This window comes from Haliotis cracherodii, unplaced genomic scaffold, assembly GCF_022045235.1.
Source record: "Haliotis cracherodii isolate W230 unplaced genomic scaffold, xgHalCrac1.p SCAF_3, whole genome shotgun sequence".
Classification (NCBI taxonomy): domain Eukaryota; kingdom Metazoa; phylum Mollusca; class Gastropoda; order Lepetellida; family Haliotidae; genus Haliotis; species Haliotis cracherodii.
The window spans coordinates 71,335,864-71,356,510 of NW_027266286.1; the positions used below are offsets into that span (position 1 = coordinate 71,335,864).

The window sequence follows — 20,647 nt, forward strand, 5'->3', positions numbered from 1 at the left end:
TGGATCGATGCTCATGATATCAATCACTGGATTTTCTGGTTCAAAACAACAAACCAACCAACCAACCAAACTACGCGTGAATCAATGCTCAGGGTGTCAGTCACTGGACTGTCTGGTCGTGACTCGTTTATTTACAGACCGCCGTTATATATCCGCCGTTATATATAGCTAGAGCATTGCTGAGTGCGGCGTAAACAAAAACAAACAAGCAAATTTAAGGTTTAAATTTCATATACTATATCGACAGATGAAAAATACTTTATACAAAAGGACTCCCTGGACCCATCCACCCCAATTCACACCTCCCCATCCACTCCTACCCACACCCACCCACAGCTACCCACACACCCTGAGCTCGTTCCGCCTCAGCGTGGCCATATTACATCATTAAAAGTTGAAACCCGATCAGTCTTGTTCGCTTTACGGCAACAGCATGTTCAACTACTATGCCAGTGAACTAGGTGAATGATTTAAATATGTCCAGCAAGTGATTCTTTCGGTCAGTAACCTTCAAGGAAAGTTTGAATGTGACACACGGCCTGTGACCTACCTGTGTCCACGGGAAAATAATATGACCGATTATCGCCAGTGACGTCAATCTAATACTAACTTGAGAGTGACGTCATATTAATGTTATTGCCGTGACAGACGACATTGTAACTTATTCGGGTAGTTGATACGATACCATGGTTAACTTACAGGCAGGAAATACAGCATGTGCGTATGAACATTTGGTAAACTAATTATATAATAATATATACCCACGTGTCATTAAAACAATTGTAAAAACAATTGTTTATCATAAGATAATATATTAATCATGTAACTAAGCAGAATCTTTAATCAGGTTCGAACCCAGCCTCAATACTTACACAGGAGCGTGTAAAGCAAAAAATACCAGCAGGATATAAACGGTTTCAAAAAAGGATCCTTTTATATAGTACTATGACCCCTTTAGTAACCGTATATATCTTGCTGCTAATTTTCGCGTAGTCCTGCACCATGACCGTGGAATATATTTATTTTATGAAGAAACAATAATCTAGAAACTCATACAAAAGCAAGTCTACCCAGCTCTAGCTAGCTCTATTCGACAAATTAGCATAGGGATTTTTTTTGTTATTTTTAGAGTCAAGAAGGATATTGCGTAATATAAAATTTCAGAGACTAAATGCTAGTCTAATTTTAGCGTTACAAGCCCCTGTGAATAATTATACAGTTTTTGTACAATAAACTTCAACTATAAAATTCAATTTCCTTAACAGTGTTCTTGAACCTTGATGTATATGGATTTGTGTCTCACGACTAACACACATACCTACACGTTTTTTAAGTATGAGTAACGAGTAATACAACTCACCTACTTAAACATGATTAGTTAACCCCCGACTCGCGTCTCCAATCGAATGAGCCCGGAACCACCTACACTAACTGGGATTTCAGAAGCTATGAATGGAACAGCGCGGGGATATATAAACACAGCCATTGAACACGTTGTGGGAAGATCTCTGTGCATGTCGGGGCCTATACGGAAGAGTGTAACACAGACCTCTAAACGAGACGCATCTCGTTCATCCATCCACCATCAGCAACAAGATCAAGTAGTCAAAGGTGTTCTTTAAGAACGAAGGAACTTTACCTGGATAATATATTTACATTACATCAACAATCAACATCTATGATCTACCTATCTAGTCAGTCAGATGGGTGCTGTCACCCATACACTGGGCCTGTGTAGAAGGTAGTTTCATCTCAATACGCTATGGTGTGTGTTTACTGGAGCACAGGTGAGTGTCATAGTGATAGTTGCTGCACCCAGAAAGCCAGTCATTGGGAAAATCTGGCGAGAGTTTTCTAGCCAAGATGTTGTCAACGATACGCTCTCCGCTTGTTGGAGTTAATACTAGGGAGCTTTACAAGACATTAATGTGATGGATAGAATACAGTACTACACATAGGCGAGGAGTACGTATAGAAGATGGTATGCTGTGGATGTTTTTGAAACCGTGAATCGAGCTATTGGAGGGTGTTGGTTTAATTTGAGAGGTATGCTGTCAAGGAATTGAACGTGAAGGCGGGGTGAATATAACGACGTCAGATTGGAGGGTACGCTTCATAGTCGTTGTTTTTAAGGACGTGTGCTACATTCCTATGGAAATTTGGAAATTAACGCCACATTTTCCAAGTATTCAAACTCTTCATTGATGTGATTGGAAGCATCATCATAGCTGAACAGTAGCCGGGATGTGTTGTTAGATGCTGGAGCTGAGCGAGAGTAGTGGGATACTGATATTTCTACTCGCAAACATCCACTGAAACATCATCTAGAGAGACATGGCGTCTTCAAGGGATGTCAGCTGTGTTCGGCTGGTGAGCTTTGTTGTGATTCTTCTCACGGGTTGTGCAACCTTTACCACAAACAGACTACCGACTGCACGAATCGTGGTTCACGTGTCTAAGCGAAGAGCTGAATTCTGGGAGCCATGGGAGGTGAACAAACGTGAGTGTTGTGCTTATTGCGGAACTGTTGTGCAAATTGCGAGATTCTTATACATGTTGCGAGTACAGTGTCTGATGCGAGTATTGTGTTGTGTATGTTGCGAGTACAGTGTCTGTTGCAGGTATTGCGTTTTGCATGTTGGGAGTACTGTGTATGTTGCGAGTGTTGTGTTGTGTATGTTGCGAGTGTTGTGCACGTTGCCCTCGGTCCGGGGTCCTGTAGAGGGTTGTTTTTGATTGCATAACGATGCACGCAGTAATGTTTTAATGTTTTAATGTTGTTTTATTCCTTTGAAGTGGCAAACCTTTGAAGAACCTTTTCCGAACTGCTTGAACATATCAATTATATAATGTTTGAAATTATGTTTTGGGTGTGTTTTGAAAAAGCTATTGAGTCAAATGTGCACTTATTTACATCATAAAAGGAAACTTTAAATCTACAATTATAAACGCCTCTATATTCTGTATAATTTTCTTCGCTTGGCAGGGTTTCTAAATGTCCATGTGTACTTGAATAATACAGTCGACTCCGATTATCTCAAACGAAATGGGGGCGGTCGGGTAGCCTAGTGGTTAAAGCGTTCGCTCGTCACGCCGAAGAACCGGGATCGATTCCTGGCATGGGTACAATGTGTGAGGCTCATTTCTGGTGTCCCCCGCCGTGAGATTGCTCGGATATTGCTAAAAGCGACGTAAAACTATACTCACTCACTCACTCAAAAGAAATGGTAAATCTGCAAGTCAAAGAGATAACGGTTAACGTCACTTGCTCAACGTAGATGCAATGTTTCTAGACGACGAGGAAGCGCTCCTGTCAACTGGCATGAACAACGATCCACGTCGTCAGCGTATCTAGTTTTCTCTGAAACATTACCAACGGTGGTTCAGGAGTAGAATGTATCATGCCTTCATACGTGATTTAATATGTGTTCAATGTACAATTAATCTGGACAGATGTTTCAAAATGGGTATATTTTCGTCGTGTACATATATTTGGCCAGATAAAACAAAGCAATTCTTTGGGATATTTAGAAGTCGTTGTCGCAGAAGAGATGGTGAAACTCGTCTCCAACAGAAGATGAATTGCATGGTGCACAGACACGATTTTGTCTCAGTAACCCTCGCCATCGGCCGGTTTCAATGGGCACATTATTATTCCCTGTCCGAAATGATAAAAATCGGTAACTATATATGTTTTGGAAGTGATAGGAAATGTACGAGTACACCAGAGTACGATGACACACAACCAGCCAGGTCGCGTATCACCGACCGATCCTTATTATATTCGTCTCTTACGACTTGTGTGATGTACTGAGGATCTATAAGTCTCGGAATCACCAATTCAATATTTCCTCAGAAAAATGGTCTGATAAGTAGGCCAGTGTCTGTCACAAAGCACATATACGTGTTGATTTGTCTCTCGAAGAATTTCAGGAGATCACATTATATGAAGCACCATAGCTGGTTCAGTATATTACGCAGCTCTAACGTCATTACACGTCAACACAGTAACTGACGTTATTCCCCGTAAATATTAACTAACGTTGTTCCACGTAAACACAGTAACCAACGTTATTCCACGTAAACAGTAACTAGCCTTATCCCACGTCAGTAACTAACGTTGTTCCACGTAAACGCAATAACTAACGTTGTTCCACGTAAACACAGTAACCTACGTCACTACACGTAAACACCATGATATCTAACGTCATTGCACGTAATAATTACGAAAAATGCATTTATGAAAGTCAGAATATATGTAGATTTCTATAGCGGCACTGAAATGTGAAATATGGGTCACATGCATTAATTCATGATGTCAGTCATAGTGATATTATTAATAGATGGCCTTGACCTGGTGAACGCTTCACCATGAGAACTGGGGGTAATGAGCAACCTATGGCGCCGTACACCGTGACGACATAACAAGATGCACACGTGTTGATAACACGGGAACTGGCTTAACATTAAATTAAACAGAAAAAAGTATGTATGTACACGTGCGTAGTGTGTGTCTCGGGGTGAGATATCTCATCTTATTTTTTTCGGTCTGAGGGTCGGGTTTTGTGTCTGACCTCCCATTCACGTGGGTCGTGTCGGTTAAACTGCATCTTATGCTACACTCAGCATTTTTTAGTTTATTACAAAAGTATTTTTTACTAGTGAGTGAGTGAGTGAGTGATTGAGTGAGTGGGCAGGGTTATACGCCGCAATATATATTAGCAACATTCCATGAATATCACGGCGGGCAGCACAACCAATTGTCTTCACTGATTGTCCCTGACCTCGGGCCATGGGCGTAACGAGCGAACACTTTCACCACTAGACTTCCTCACGGCCAAATTAAAATACTAATTTGAGGATCAGGTCATTATGATTGTGTGTCATAGTACCAATGGCGTGGACCGCCTCCATGGTCTAGTGGTAGAGCGTCCGCCCGGAGAGCGGAAGGTCGGGGGTTCCATCCCCGGCTGCGTCATACCAAAAGATGTTAAAAGATGGTACTTGTTGTTACCCTCCCTGGCGCTCGGCATTAAGGGGCTAAAACAAGGACTGGTCGGCTCGGAGTCAGGATACTGTGTCTGAGTGGGGTATTCATGTTAAACTGCGACATGGTATCTCAGTGAGCTAGCACTATAAATCGGCATCAGTCCGGACTAGTACAAGCAGCCACACATACACGTGAATGCACGTCGCTATATAAGTGCAATAATCTTGGACGCGACGTTAACCCCCATTTCACCTCACCTCACCAATGGCGTGACGTCTGTTCATGCTATCAACCACCCGTTTGCCTGGTCCAGACTCGAATATTCAAAGGCCGCCGTTAAATGGTCACGATATTGGGTCATAAAACATTTAAACATTCACTTATGGGAATGAGATGAGTTGTACGCCTCTTTCAACAATATTCCAATCGTATCACAGATTTTACCATGTTGGGAATTGAACCCAGCATGACGAGAACAGCTTTAACCACTAAGCTCCCTTGCCGCCCGTCACCGTGAGTTCCTGGTGTATTCGGGACAGCCGATTAGTATGTATATGTACACCTGGCAAGGTAAACACGACCCCTACTCGGCCAGTGTGTTATTGTGTGTTTTTCCACCCTGCACCCAGATGCCCTCGCTTCATAGTTACCCTCAAAGCATGTCTCCTACACATTATTCTCTTTAAAAAATTCTCAAATTTCCGTACTGAAACATTTTACCCTCTCGTCGTTGGCCCCATGTCTAATTCCGTGTGCATCCACATGAGTCATGTATCATGGTTCTTGTTATGCATAATATTATATTTGTACTGGTTTTACACCGAGAGCTTACGCAAACACTCCTTTAAAATATATGGTAAAAAGTGTTGTGGAATCTTAAGTAAGACTTTCGCATACTTATGTAATAATAATTCATGGACTCATAGTGTTATGGCGTGCAGCACCACAGTTAGAAAACAAAACAAACAAACAGTAAGAATGTTCTGTCATATAATGGATAGGTTTCTCGGCAGGATGAACCGAACGGATAAAAACGGTATCCGTTGGGTCATATGCTGATAGAGATGCTAATATCAAAGTAGGGATTACTTTCAGTTTTAATAAACAAACATGGCGTCGCCCTTGTCATTCGGCGATCGAGTCAGAATTAACCATCGGGAATCTGAAGAGACTACTGGGATAATTGCTATCATTATCAAAAGAATAGTCTAATATATTGAACACCAGTTTCTAACTTTTACGTGCTTAATGCATTTTACAAGTTTTTGCAACTCAGGAGATCTAAAAACGATCTGGCGAGGTCACTAATCAAGCGGGATCAGTAGCCATATCTGTGCTTGTAGACCTCTGCGGCTTGGAATCTATTCCTAAACAGTCGGATTTGGCTGAAATATGTTCGAATTGTGACCTTGTTTCGTACTGTCGCTGTTTGTACATCTGACTACACTTCTTAACGTTATGACAGGACAGACCGACTGTCAACAACGTCTGACCGTGGCCGTGACGTCTCATGGACTAGGGTTAGAGTAGCTTTTCTTTCATAAAGGGCCGTTACTCTATGTTTTGCATATTATAGTTACGACACTGAATAAGAAACAGGTTTCAGTTGGAACTATATTGGCTACTGCCACTGTCCGACTGACACATCACTTACCCTGTGACTTAATATATATTAATGCGCACATTCCAGGAAAACTTGCAAACAGCAATGTTTAGGTAATGTTTGTGAGAGATGGGAAGAGATTTTCGAGCACAGAATTAAAGGGTGACATTATATGATAAAGAGATTATCATGCTTGTGTGTTTGGGGATGGTAAATATTACGGCTGTTACGATTCACTCGCGTATTCGGTGAATCGAACCGCAACCATTCATGAATTGAATTCGTTATTCATGGCCACTAGAATCGAATATTTATGAATATGCTATCATGTATATTTACATACCCTTTACCTAAAAATATCCATAACAACATATTATATGCATAGATTTCTTCATCTTCCCAAGGCAAGAGAGTTTTAAAGTCCAGTTTCCACCCTTGCCGAACTTAGCTGGAACTCCTGGGCTCGATCGTAGCGCCACCAGTGGTTATTACGAGTTATGACCCTTCTAAGCCTCTCCTGTGGACCAATTAGATTCCTTCACTTGCATTTGTTTCAAACAAAACGGTGGCGCCCAGTCAAGACGATCTGATCGATAATCAAGATCTATGTTGTGATAAAACGAGTCTTACATCGCTAAGTGCATCAAATCACGCGAGCACCTTTATCAAAAACATAAAAATGTTTGGAAAATATCTGTTGACAACGAGTTGGCGGTGCACATGCTTTGCAAATCCTGCAATCGACAGAAATCTGTGCGACAGTTTACGAACCGGATTTCGATTTCGTTGCGCGATTTTGATTGGACTATGCATAGACTCGTTAGTCCAGCCAAAATGTAACTCCATAATACCAGCCTAGTTCGGCAAGGGTGGAAACTGAACTTTTATGGTCAGTTAACTCTTTGCCTCGGGAAGATGAGATTTCTTTCAATGACAACACTCTAATAATATAAAATTTGATAGTATTGTTATCAATGGTCATTGTCGCATTTGAGCAGATACTAGTACCTGGATAAGTGCAGTATATCAATGTATAATTTATTAATAATTAAAAAAACCATGTCAAATAATTTATGATGTTATTGTTTCACTGAATATAATAAATAATACATAAACTGCTGAGCTGTTATTGTAATTTTGAATTAATATTCGTATTCGTTACCCTATATTCGTGATATGAATCGTATTCGCCTCATAGTGTATTCGTTGCAGCCCTAGTAAATATCTTGTATTAGGAATAAACACTATGAATTTAGCTCGCCAAGGCAAGCTTAATACATTGTTTATTCCTAATACAGGATATTAGATCCCCAAACGCACAAGCGTGATAACCTTTATATATTCGCAACAGTAATTATGAAATGTATAAAAAATAGCGGTTGATGGATTCACTGCTCTTTATGAGCTCGCGAATATATGATCCGAACCCACGATCAGAGGATCCTGCCACGCCCAAGGGACGTTATTCTAATTAACGAATTGCGACGCCTTAGTCCTCCTGGTTCCGGGTAAATTATGGGGATCATTTTGTTGATTGTTAAACTGTGGATCATAATTTCAACAATACCATTTCTTTGCCACCTAAAAAGGAACTGTTGTCTCCTCCTTTTCTTTCCTTCAGCTTGGTGGCTGAAGGGCTTGCTCGGCACGCCGACAACCCAGGTTCGATTCCCAACGTTTGTATTATTTTGTGAAACCTATTCTTTATGTTGCCTTTCGAGATATTACTTAAAACATAGTAACAAAGAGCATACTCCACGTACCAGTAATACTAGTATTGATGTTCACGCCATCCAAACTTGGGTTGTCAGTTCCAGGCTCGAACACCGACCACATGCAACATGTGACGGCAGATGTTTCTGGTATCAGGTGCGGTGGGTTAGCCTAGAGGTCAAAGTGTTCGCCGAAGACACGGGTTCGTTTCCCGACATTGGTGTCCCCCGCCGTGATATTGCTTGGATATTGCTAAAAGTGGCGCAAAACAATACTCACTCACTTCCCCACTCACTGAAATTACAACAGTTTGCTGTGCCCTTTTGAGGAACATTCGAATCCCAGTTCGACCGGATTATATTCCTATATTTGTCAGCACCATATCAGTTCTGGTGGGTTTGACCAAAGTGGTAACATCTATGACCTGTATCACTTCGGGCTTATATATATACTGAAGTACTGTTCAAAGCGGCGTTAAACCTAACTCACTCACTCACTATAATTCGAATATTTCTTTTTCAAAAATATAAATTTCGAATTGGTTGAATTTGTCAATACGGAGAGAAGCAAACCTCCGAGCAGCAGGAACTACTTGAGAGAGTGAGAATTAAAGGTCAACTAGTTGCCTCCCTCATTGGCTGGGGGTGCACAACGACCTACTCTACCGGCTAACTCCACACAGCTGGGCAACTGGTGTAACACATGGCTACAGGGGTTAGGTCTCCCTGGGTCTGCCAGTGCAACCATCAGGGGAAATCAGTTCTCGCAGTTGGAATCCTATATGTTTGATATAAGGCTTCTTGTGCTTTTACATTGGCATCAGAGCGTGTTCGTGTTAACACTTCTAAACGATAAGAAACTTCTGTTGGCATTGCTCTATATATTGAAAGGGGGCACGGGTGGCCCAGTCGTCTAAGGCGCCGCGATTCGCTGTGCAGAGTTGCGTCCCTTGGCCACGCCAGAAACCTATGATTGTGGGTTCGAATCCCGGGTCGCCCCGAGTGCTCGTTGGTTTCACCGAAGTCAGCTGCATCATTTCGGGCTTTCCTCCCAGATAAAGCTGAGACGCCGTGATATAACTGGAATACTGTTAAAAGCGGCGTTAAACCCAACTCACTCACTCACTCACTCACTCACTCACTCACTCTATATATTGAAGTCTAAATGAAATGTGAAGGATGTAGTCAATGATTAATCAACATTGTAAGGTTGATAAGACGGAGAAAGGTTGGCCACAAAGGACGATGTGATAGCCTTGTTGTTAGTGCGTTGGGTGTGTGCTGTCCTTTTCTTTTGTTTCCAGTTGTTGTGTTTGACCCGTGAAGATCCGGGTTACAATAGGTCTTCAGCAACTAATGCTTGCCGTAAAAGGCGACTATCCTTGTCGTAAGAGGCGACTAACGGGATCAGGTGGTCAGGCTCGCTGACTTGGTTCATGCATGTCATCGTATCCCAATTGCGTTGATCGATGCTCATGATGTCAATCACTGGATTGTCTGGTCCAGACTCGATTATTTACAGACCGCCGCCATATTGCTGGAATATTGCCGAGTGCAATAAACAACAACAAACAAACAAACAAAAAAACTACAATATCTCAGATAATTCTCGGATAATCTAGTTTGACACGGCAGTCATCAATATGCATTCCGTTTTAAGGCGACCTGTGAATAGGGAGCAATCTACAAGTTACTGAGCCTGACCGACTGAGCCTTATAGTCCTACGACACACATGTGATGATGTGAGGCTTGATTATTTACAGACCGCCATCATATAGCTGGAATATTGTTGAGTGCGGCGTTAAACAACTATCAAAACAGTTGTGATGTTTTTAAAAGCGACACTAATTAACCTACAGCCAGTAATGTTGCAGCTTATATTACCGCGGCCCCATAATAACCAATCCTGCCCAATCCTTTACGGTGGCATAGGAAGGATTTCCCTTATGCTGTACTCATATCTTCATGGATGGCCTTTAGTGTTAAGCACTTTTCTGCAAGTTCTTGATTACTGCACATTCCCAAGTTTGTCCATTTCTCAAAGGTCGCAGACCGCTGCATATTTGTTTGACTTGTTAAAGCGTAACACTTTGCTCAATTGAGTTCAGTGTTTGTTGACCTATGACCTCCAGGTCCCACACTGTAACTCCCCGATCCTCATTAATCAGCGCTGACAAGAAAGGGTCACTTGGGGACCCATTCTGCTCCGGAACCGCTATTGATGAGTGGTTCATGAAGCGTGCACAAGCCATACCGACATTATATGTACATTCATGTGGGAATGTCTTGGTGTGAATTCGCACATGTCTTCACGTCCTATATAGCAGTTTGATGGGTACAAGAAACAGAGGTCTTCAGCCAAACGAACAAACGCGTGTCCCACTAAACTATCGAACCGCCACCCTAGTTGTTGAAAACATACATCCCTTAATCTAAACAAAAGTATGGAAGCGTATTAGTGCTACAGTCATACTTTTTTTTTATCTACGTAGATGATACTTACATCTTCGTAGATGATACTTACATCTACGTAGATGATACTTACATCTACGTTGATGATGCTTACATCTACGTAGATGATACTTACATCTTCGTAGATGATACTTACATCTTCGTAGATGATAATTACATCTTCGTAGATGATACTTACATCTTCGTAGATGATACTTACATCTTCGTAGATGATACTTACATCTACGTAGATGATACTTACATCTTCGTAGATGATACTTACATCTTCGTAGATGATACTTACATCTTCGTAGATGATACTTACATCTTCGTAGATGAAACTTACATCTTCGTAGATGATACTTACATCTTCGTAGATGATAATTACATCTTCGTAGATGATACTTACATCTTCGTAGATGATACTTACATCTTCGTAGATGATACTTACATCTTCGTAGATGATAATTACATCTTCGTAGATGATACTTACATCTTCGTAGATGATACTTACATCTTCGTAGATGATACTTTCATCTACATGCATGTAGAATACACTATATGTTATTTAATAATCTTACGTGTCGTTACTCAGACAGTGATATTGTCTTGTGAAGTTGCGATCCTAGTTTAAACAAACATTTATATTTTAAATAAAGATGATTACTTAATTTCTGTTTATTTAATTAAATGTTTGGGAGCATGTTGGTTGTTTATTTTCATTTGGCCGTTTCCGTATTTTACAACATACTGAGGTCAAACTATCAGCCCAAAGTTAAAAACACAAAATGCAGAATCGTACCTTCAGTGCTCCATAGCACGATGACGAGGATTGGTCTGATAGAGTTTTTACAGTTTGAATGATTCTCACTCCATCATATTCACGTCTTACCTGTTAAACCTTATTTCCGTAATAGAGAAATCATGAAATTCAACATATTCGAGTGATTACTCCGACTTAAACCATGTTACAGTTAATTTAATTTTGCTTAAAATTTGAATAATGACCTATATGTGTTTGTTTCTTGGTAGTTTGGAGAACAGTTTCTCCTCTCCTCTCTTTGTTATGGCTGTACAAGAGTGCGTACTGTCATTCTTCGGTAACATGGACACATTGAAATGAAGATTCATGTTTAGATAGTACCTCAATAAAGACAAGTCAAGGCAGAAAGTCAAACACTTCGGCCATTATTAATTAAGTCAGAGGTTATATATAACTGACCCGGAACTATTGTAGATTACTCGAGAAAATATTGTTACAAAGGGTGATACTTCGATAGCAGATGATACTTTCTTCTACGTAGGTTATATCATATACGTAGATGAAAGAATCTTTTACGAAGATGTGAGAAATATCATTTACGTGGATGAAAGTATAATTTATTTTTAGGCTGTGGCACTAATACGCTTCCATACAAAGAGCCGCCGGGAAAAACCCTAACTTATAAGCTAATTGGTACTGAGTGTTATCATATATGAACTTGTAAACAATAGTGTTGTGTACCATTATTGGCGCCTCTAGGAAGTAGTGTGATGTCCTGTGTGTGAGGTATCAGGTTGAGCAATGACCAGCGTGTACATGGGTACCGGGTATAACCTGGCCGGGACAACGGGTCATGCAGCGCGGGGTTTGTCTGGCTAGCAACAAGCGCGTGGAGATTTGTGTTCCTGGCATGACCACTGTATTTGGGGTACACAACAACTAATAATATTTATATTGTAAACCTTTGCACATATTTATTTGCCTGATCCTCTTGTGAAGCAAGTCAAGACTCATAATGAAAACAAGGCACTTCACGTTTCTTAAACAACCCAAGGATGTGGGACATAATCTCAATGTCAATGTTGATTTTGTTGATGGTTCTGTACTGCTGGACGGTACAGAAATGTGTGTCAACCAAGCGAAGTGCTATATCAAATCGGCCCAGACTCAAGGGAAGGCTCTCTGATCAAACACTGCATCGAGTAAATGTGCAGTGTTTTGAGAAGAAAAGCAACCCTTCAGAGTCCTTTGCTTGGATGAAGTCGGCTGTCCTGAATAGTGAAACAGAAGGCTTTCTGTTCGCTGCTCTGGACCAGTCAGAAACCGTCAATGTGTGATTTTGCATCAAGATGTAAATATGAAATGTAGATTATTAAAAAAATAATGAGACTGTCCATCACATTGCCAGTGGATGCCAAGCTGTTGCACAAATACAGTTTCCTAAGCGACATGATGTCATGGATCGATATTTTTATTACTGTTTTCGCCATGTTTTTGGTTTTGACTCAGAGGTCCATCCATTGTACATCCACGGTACGACCTACAAGTTGTAGAGGGCGTCATGGAAAATGGAAATTCTTTGGAATAGGCCCATATACAGCCTCAGACCTGTCTAGCCTGACCTTGTCCGTTTTGATAAATCATGACCTCGCTTACGAAATGTCACGCTTTCATCCATAGTACCAAGTTGTCCGACTCCCCGTTGTTCTCCGTGCCTTATGTTTGGTACCTCCCAATCTATTGACTGACATTGGGAGGGTACCCGGGTTTGTTGCCAGGAATACAGCCCTTCTGACAATCTGGGTAATGCAGAAGGCTGCAGTGTTGGGGAGTCTTCATATTCTCCGAAAAGTCATCTGTGGGTTTGACTAGGCATCGCTTCCTTGGAGAAGTGCCATTCGCTCTCTGGGCTGCATGTAGAGGGAGCAAGGACCCTGAGCTGATGATCCCTGAGCCTAGCCAGCCTGACTGTGCCAGGATCACCCAAACCCTCTTTACCGCATTTTTTTATATCCTTATAACAATAATTGAGAAGTTATCACATGTGTGCACCTACTTGACCTTCATGATATTGCTGTCTTGCCATTTCGATGTTGATGGTTTGCGTCCCTTATTTGTGCCAGGATCTGCTGTCAGCAACATACGGTGTTCGTGGGTAGTCAAAGTCTACCCTTGCGTACATAACTCTTCAACGTTCAGCACTGTATGAGGTGAGGTGAAATGAGGTGAAATGGGGTTTTACGTCGCGTCTAAGATTATTGCACTTATATAGCGACGTGCATGCACGTGTATGTGTGGCTGCTTGTACTAGTCCGGACTGATGCCGATTTGATACCACGTCGCAGTTTAACATGAATACCCAACTCAGACATAGTATACTGACTCCGAGCCGACCAGACCTTGTTTTAGACCCTTAATGTCGAGCGCCAGACAGGGTAACAACAAGTACCATCTTTTAACGTCTTTTGGTATGACGCGGCTGGGGATCGAACCCCGGACCTTTAGCTCTCCGGGCGGACGATCTACCATTAGACCACGGAGGCGGTCAAGTACATATGAGTGTTAACGGATTCTCGTGTTGTGATCCGTGGATCTGTTCAATGAGGAACTAATTTCAATATGTTGCGAGTTTATGGAGGTATAAACCTAAAAGCGTGAGCGGATTGAGCAAAGTGTGCACAATATTGAAAGCAGTTCTCATAAATAAAGAAGTCGACATTGATAACCTCTCAGATTGTTTATCTAATCATTACCAGAGAAAAAATCTTTCAGCGCTATGATACAACACTCCCCCGCTCGCTCTACAAGCCAATCAGCAAACTGTTGTTCGCTAGTGGGCGGGCCTAATTGTTTTTGGTTCTTGGAAACATAAACACCAAACAAATTGCTTACTTTGCCAACCAAATGCCACGGAATCACTTGGAATTTATTTATTCTGGGGACATGAAAGAATTACGTCACCACGGAAGAAATGTCCTTCCTACAGGAACACTTTAGGCCGAGCGTAGTCCGCCTTTAACAATTGAAGAACATCGCTGTAAGGAAAATGTGAAAAACTAATTAAGTATTCTTCCTAAACCAGACCCAACTCTTAGTTCAACCTTGAAAATACTGAGTATCCCGAAGCATAACATATTAAGAATAGGCGCGTCTCTAAAATAATATTAACTAAAAACGATGGCTGTTAAACTATTAAATTGCGAGGAGCTTTCTAGCATCAGACATATCTGCTATGTTCAGTACTTTGTAATATGACCAGCTGGGTGTTGGCATCAATATAGCGTGTCGATACCGCCCGGCTCAACTCAGTAATTATTGCTTAAGATAACAGATGTTGGTCACGTTCAGGATTATTGCTCTCAGATAGCGACGTGTGTGTGTGTGTGTGTGTGTGTGTGTGTGTGTGTGTGTGTGTGTGTGTGTGTGTGTGTGTGTGTGTGTGTGTGTGTGTGTGTGTGTGTGTGTGTGTGTGTGCGTGCGTGCGCGTGTGCGTGCGCGCGCATGAAAACCTAACACACACACAGTAATCTGTCTGCGAGCGTCCAAGTCCTTGTTTTATCCCCTTAATGCCGGGTGCCTAGCAAGGTAACAACAGACACCTTCTTCTAACGTTTATGTGACGCGGCCGTGGATCGAACCCTGGCCTTCGGCTCTCCAGGCAAACGCTCTATCCACTAGACCACGGAGGCGGTCGTCAGATAATAGATATCCAATGAATCCGAACCGGTTGGATCAGCAAGATTCCGATGAGAATTAATTCGAGGTCTAAGAATGTGACTGTCTCTTTAAGAGTGAGTGAGGTTGGCTTAACGCCGGGTTGAACAGTATTTCAGTTATATCTTCGTCGAGCCAATGTGGAAGTAACGCAGGTCTTACATGTTTATCACTCTTGTGAAGCCCTCGAGCACGGATATCGTATCAGATCGAACCGGGATTCGAACAAACGATCATATATTTCTTGCAAGCCTAAGGGACGCAACTCTGCATGTCGTTCCCTCAGACAACTGGGCCACCCGTACCCCCAACTTCATTAAGGGTCGAAACAGCGTCAGTGGTGTCACCAACGACAGCGTCATTTGTCCGTGGTTTGAACTCCGTAAAGGCTGTGCGACCTAATTTATTTTGATAAAGATGTGAAAAGGTCCCGGTGCGGGTTATTGTAATATCGAGGTTAAGCCCTCCATATCGATGTGCCCATGTGTATACATAGTTATCCGATGAACGGATAAGGGCGACCTTGCATGTTATCACAATGTTGACTTTCGGTGGTTGCTTTGTTGTCTGGAGACATCATACATCAGACTCTTTCAGAAAGGAATTTTGATTATGTTTATTCAGCATTGCGGTGAGGTTCCACATTCGAGACATGGCATATATTGCGAACAGAAAGCCGTGAGTGAACAGTTATAACACAGTCGATACTGTAATTGTCTGGGTATCTGGGTAGGGTAGGAGATAGCCTTGCTCCAGGGCTGTACTTAAAGAAACATCCATGGATGTGAAGTAATTCTTACCTCATAATAGGCAAGTCTAGATATGTGACAGTAGTAAGGACTTCGGTCTCATATAGGGACAATGTGTTCTAATTATTTACATAATCAGGAAATTGTGATTTAAACAAATAAGTATTGCCTTAGAGACTTGTGCAAGTCTAGGTAGGGGAGAACGAACGGGTGGCCAAGTCGTTGCAATGTGCACAGTTGAGTCTTTTGGGCGTGCCAAAATCCTGAGATTGTGGGTTCGAAAAATATCCCATATTTGCCCTGGTGGGTTTCACAAAAGTGATAAACGTCTTAGGCTTGTCTTTATGTGGGCTTTCATCCCACGTCAAGATGACATGATGAACAATAACTGGATTGGGGTTCTGCGTTGAACCAAATTATCCCACTCAGTGCCAACATACGAACACAGCTCCCACAAGGCCAGACCCACGAAGTTCCGGGATAGAATAGAGCTTCAGCAACCCATGCTTGCTGTAAGAGGCGATTATACTTGTCGTAAGCGGCGGCTAACGGGATCGGGTGGTCAGGCTCGCTGACTCGATTGAATCATGTCATCGAACCCCAATTGCGTGGATCGATGCTCATGATGTCAGTCACTGGATTTTCTGGTCCAGGCTGGATTATTTACAGACCGCCGTCAGAAAGCTTGAATATTGCAGAGTGCGGCGTTAAACAACAAACAAACAAACAAACGACATAAAATGACGCAGGTTTTGGACGTTGACCAGTGTCAGGAGACCCACCAGCCTGAGGTCAGTGCTGACAAAGATGGGCAATAATATTCAGAGCGAGTTTGTGACTTTCACCCCGACCAACAGATCCGAGGTTAGGGGATTCAGGTCTGGACCCCATTCCACGAAGCGATCTCAGCGCTACTGCTGTCACAAGTCAATGTTATAGTATGGTAGTTATGATAGATTGTGCACTAAGATCGCTTTGTTCAACTGGCCCATTGCACAGAGACTTGTGGGCCTCAAACCACTGCGCCATCGACGACGGCTAGTAGTTTATGGACATCAATAGTATATACAAGAGCAAGTAAAAACATGTATGTACACAAATATGCGGACAGTAGACTTGATTATATCGCAAGGATTATTTTCTGTAAAACTAAACTCCCTCCCACTAAAACTGATGCTTATAAGCCTTGACAGCCTCGCCTTTTGACAACAACTGTTCCAGACAGACGTATTTCAAACTTCCAAACCATTACAACAGTTTAAAATGTAACCTGCGATGCGACATCTACTTGGTTAAGAAGAACGAAATGTTCTTAAGAACTCATTTAGTGTTGTCTAACTTAAACTATGAGCCTTGTGTGTAAGAGTGTTCCACAATTAACCATACATGATGACTACTGAGGAGGGAGGCCATCAAGTGTCTCAACAAGTCGTAATTTGAAACTCGCAACGCAATATAACAGTTTTCACCCATTACGTAGATGGCCATTTGTGATAGACCGACACATTGCAGTACGGCGTTAAATACCCATCAGCTTCTATTACCTAAAGGGGGAGGCTGGCTGACGATGGAGGTGGAAAATGGATCTGTGATGTTTTAAGTACTGCAGTGTTTTTAAATCGTTTATTTCTTTTAATCTTCGTCATCTTGTTAATCCCGTTGATTGTTATCGTACATTGTGTCATGGGACTGTGACTAATGTTTTTAGCTCAAGTGCCTCTAATTACCCAATCTTGAAATACAAGAAATTCTTGTTACAGACTAAGGTGTGTGAAAAGATAACTTAATTTGGGTCCCTTCTATGTCATGCAGTTTTGTTTTCCATGAAAACATTTATAAAAAAACCATTTACTTCTATAACATACAGACCACGTATTCAGTACACTCAAATTTTACGTTTTATAAAACGGAAATTATCCCATTTATATGATGGGTGTGACAATGTTTGAAGATACGCCTTGTCATCCATTAGGCTTGAAAAACATGTCTTAAATGCCACAATAATTACATCTTTACAAGTCTAAATATTTCAGTCATGCGACTCAACTTGTTACAAATCGGATAATGAATACATATTCACCAGAATCAACACACCTAGCCTCAATTATCCATGGGTAATTAAGCGTCCCTTCCCTATCAGCTGGGCTGCTCTCATTCGAGTATAGTATACCCTTTCACGTAGTTCTGTTAGGTGTAATTCGATGTCAGGGAGGAATGTGTTCGTTCAAAATAGACAACCAGTGGCATACTTTGAAACATGATTGTACAAATGTGTGGGGTCAAATTACAATTGTGAGGACACACGTGTACATGAGGTATAACCTACATACACCAGGTAGAACAGGTGATGTGCTTAAGACACACCCGTGGCCCCTTGTAAGTAGTTAAAGCGGAGATTACATCCGTTGTGTTTGTACACTATGCCAAGTCTTTGTGTCTTTTGAAATTGGTTTAAGAATACGCTGCAGTCGTCACACACCACTAATCACAATATACACAAGAAAACATTTGATGCGATGCATCAACACTGCGGCAAACTCTTTGTTCGTCAATTTTCTATTTACAATAGAATAATTTCCCCAAAATATTTAATGAACATATTCAAATGATTAATTTCGAAATCTCTAAAAGGGAACTCTCACTCTTAAATACAGTACACTAAATGGACGCTGTTGTATAGATATCAGCATCAAATACTTACAAAAATTGTTAATGGAAAATTAAGGTAATACGTATTAGGGGTTTCAAACAACAAAAATGGGTGACGTACATATATTCGGGCTTATTAAACCTGTAAGAAACATGGGGCGGTCGGGTAGCCTTGTGGTTAAAGCGTTCGCTCGTCTCGCCGACATGTAAGGGGCTATGTTAATTCAACACAATTTCTTCAGTAACATACCAACTAATCCAAAGCTTTATCCAACATATATTTTGTATTCAACTACGTGTTTTTCTTGTGTAAATAATCGAGCCTTGACCAGGAAAACTAGAAATTGACACTAGAAGCATCGATCCACGTCTTGGAGGTACAATGGTACGCAAACAACCTATTCACCGAAACTGACCAACCAATCCATAACGATAAGAAAAGGCTACATGGACATTTCCAAAGGGTTAGAATACTAAAATTGTCTTACTCTGTTGTTTGTACATATTTAGAATGTGTATACTATCTGTCAACGTTGTCCATGAAAGGACACATTCAGCCATGACAACTCTCCAGTTATTGCAATAAAATTTATGAAAATTTCACGCATTTCAGGGTCTTAATATAACTAAGAATGAACAACTAACAAACTATCGAAACTACTAGACCAAATGTGACTTGGCATGCATACTTCTATACACTTACCAACAAAGCCATTTTTCAGATACGCATAAATCCGATAGACGTTTCAGGAAACCATTGCAAATAGAAAAACAAGTTTTTCCGAATGTTATATAAACACAGACCCATTAACAACAAAAATTCTTGGTTGATGCATGTCATCGTATCCCAATAGCGTAGTTCGATGCGCATGGTGTCAAACATTGGATTGTCTGGTCCAGACTTGATTATTTACAGACCCACGTTATATAACTGGAATATTAGCAACAAACAAACAATGCCAGTCGACGTGTCTTTGTTGCAGGTGTCTGTCCACCGTCTTTGTGCACGTTTTCCGACCCCCGGGCAGACGGGGGAGTGGAGCAGTCCCAAAGGCCGAGGGGCACAGGTAGGCGTGGTTCCGTTTCCTTCGCTTTACGTTCTGACTTATTTCCATTGATACTTGAGTAAGGAAGAAGCCACATACATGTTTAATACAGTTTGTTTTTCATATTTATTATTTGAATCAAGGTAAGTTACGATTTCCTTTATGTAATGCATCTCAATTGTCCTCTGATCTGAACCATCTCAATTGTCCTCTGATGTAAACCATCTCAGTTGTCCTCTGATCTGAATCATCTCAATTGTCCTCTGATCTGAACCATCTCAATTGTCCTCTGATTTGAACCATATCAATTGTCCTCTGATGTGAACCATATCAATTGTCCTCTGATGTGAACCGTCTCAATTGTCCTCTGATTTGAACCGTCTCAATTGTTCTCTGATGTGAACCATCTCAGTTGTCCTTTGATTTGAACTATCTCAATTGTCCTCTGATCTGAACCATCTCAGTTGTCCTCTGATGTGAACCATCTCAATTGTCCTCTGATGTAAACCATCTCAGTTGTCCTCTGATCTGAACCATCTCAATTGTCCTCTGATCTGAACCATCTCAATTGTCCTCTGATGTAAACCATCTCAGTTGTCCTCTGATTTGAACCATCTCAATTGTCCTCTGATGTGAACCGTCTCAATTGTCCTCTGATCTGAACCGTCTCAATTGTCCTCTGATCTGAACCATCTCAGTTGTCCTCTGATCTGAACCATCTCAATTGCCCTCTGATGTAAACCATCTTAATTGTCCTCTGATGTAAACCATCTCAGTTGTCCTCTGATGTGAACCATCTCAATTGTCCTCCTGAGTCAACTCTTTCACGTGTCCTCTTGTATCAATCATCTCAAGTGTTCTCTAACATCGTCTTGTCCTTTCTTCTTAACCATCTCGACTGTCCTATTGCATCAACCATCTCAACTGCCTTCTGATGTCAACAATCTCAATTATCCTCTGATTACAACA

At 41.4% G+C, this 20,647-nt stretch overlaps 1 protein-coding gene across 1 annotated transcript in view; it reads left to right on the forward strand.

The window, feature by feature from the left end:
* The first annotated feature begins 1,478 nt into the window (after positions 1–1,478).
* LOC139474601 (uncharacterized) overlaps positions 1,479–20,647 on the forward strand; it is a 38,502-nt gene continuing 19,333 nt past the window's right edge. Inside the window, exons 1-2 of the mRNA XM_071257674.1 lie at positions 1,479–2,500; positions 19,616–19,699. Of these exons, the coding sequence (XP_071113775.1) occupies positions 2,335–2,500; positions 19,616–19,699 (250 nt within the window). The 5' untranslated portion in view covers positions 1,479–2,334. The remainder of the gene's footprint in view (positions 2,501–19,615; positions 19,700–20,647) is intronic.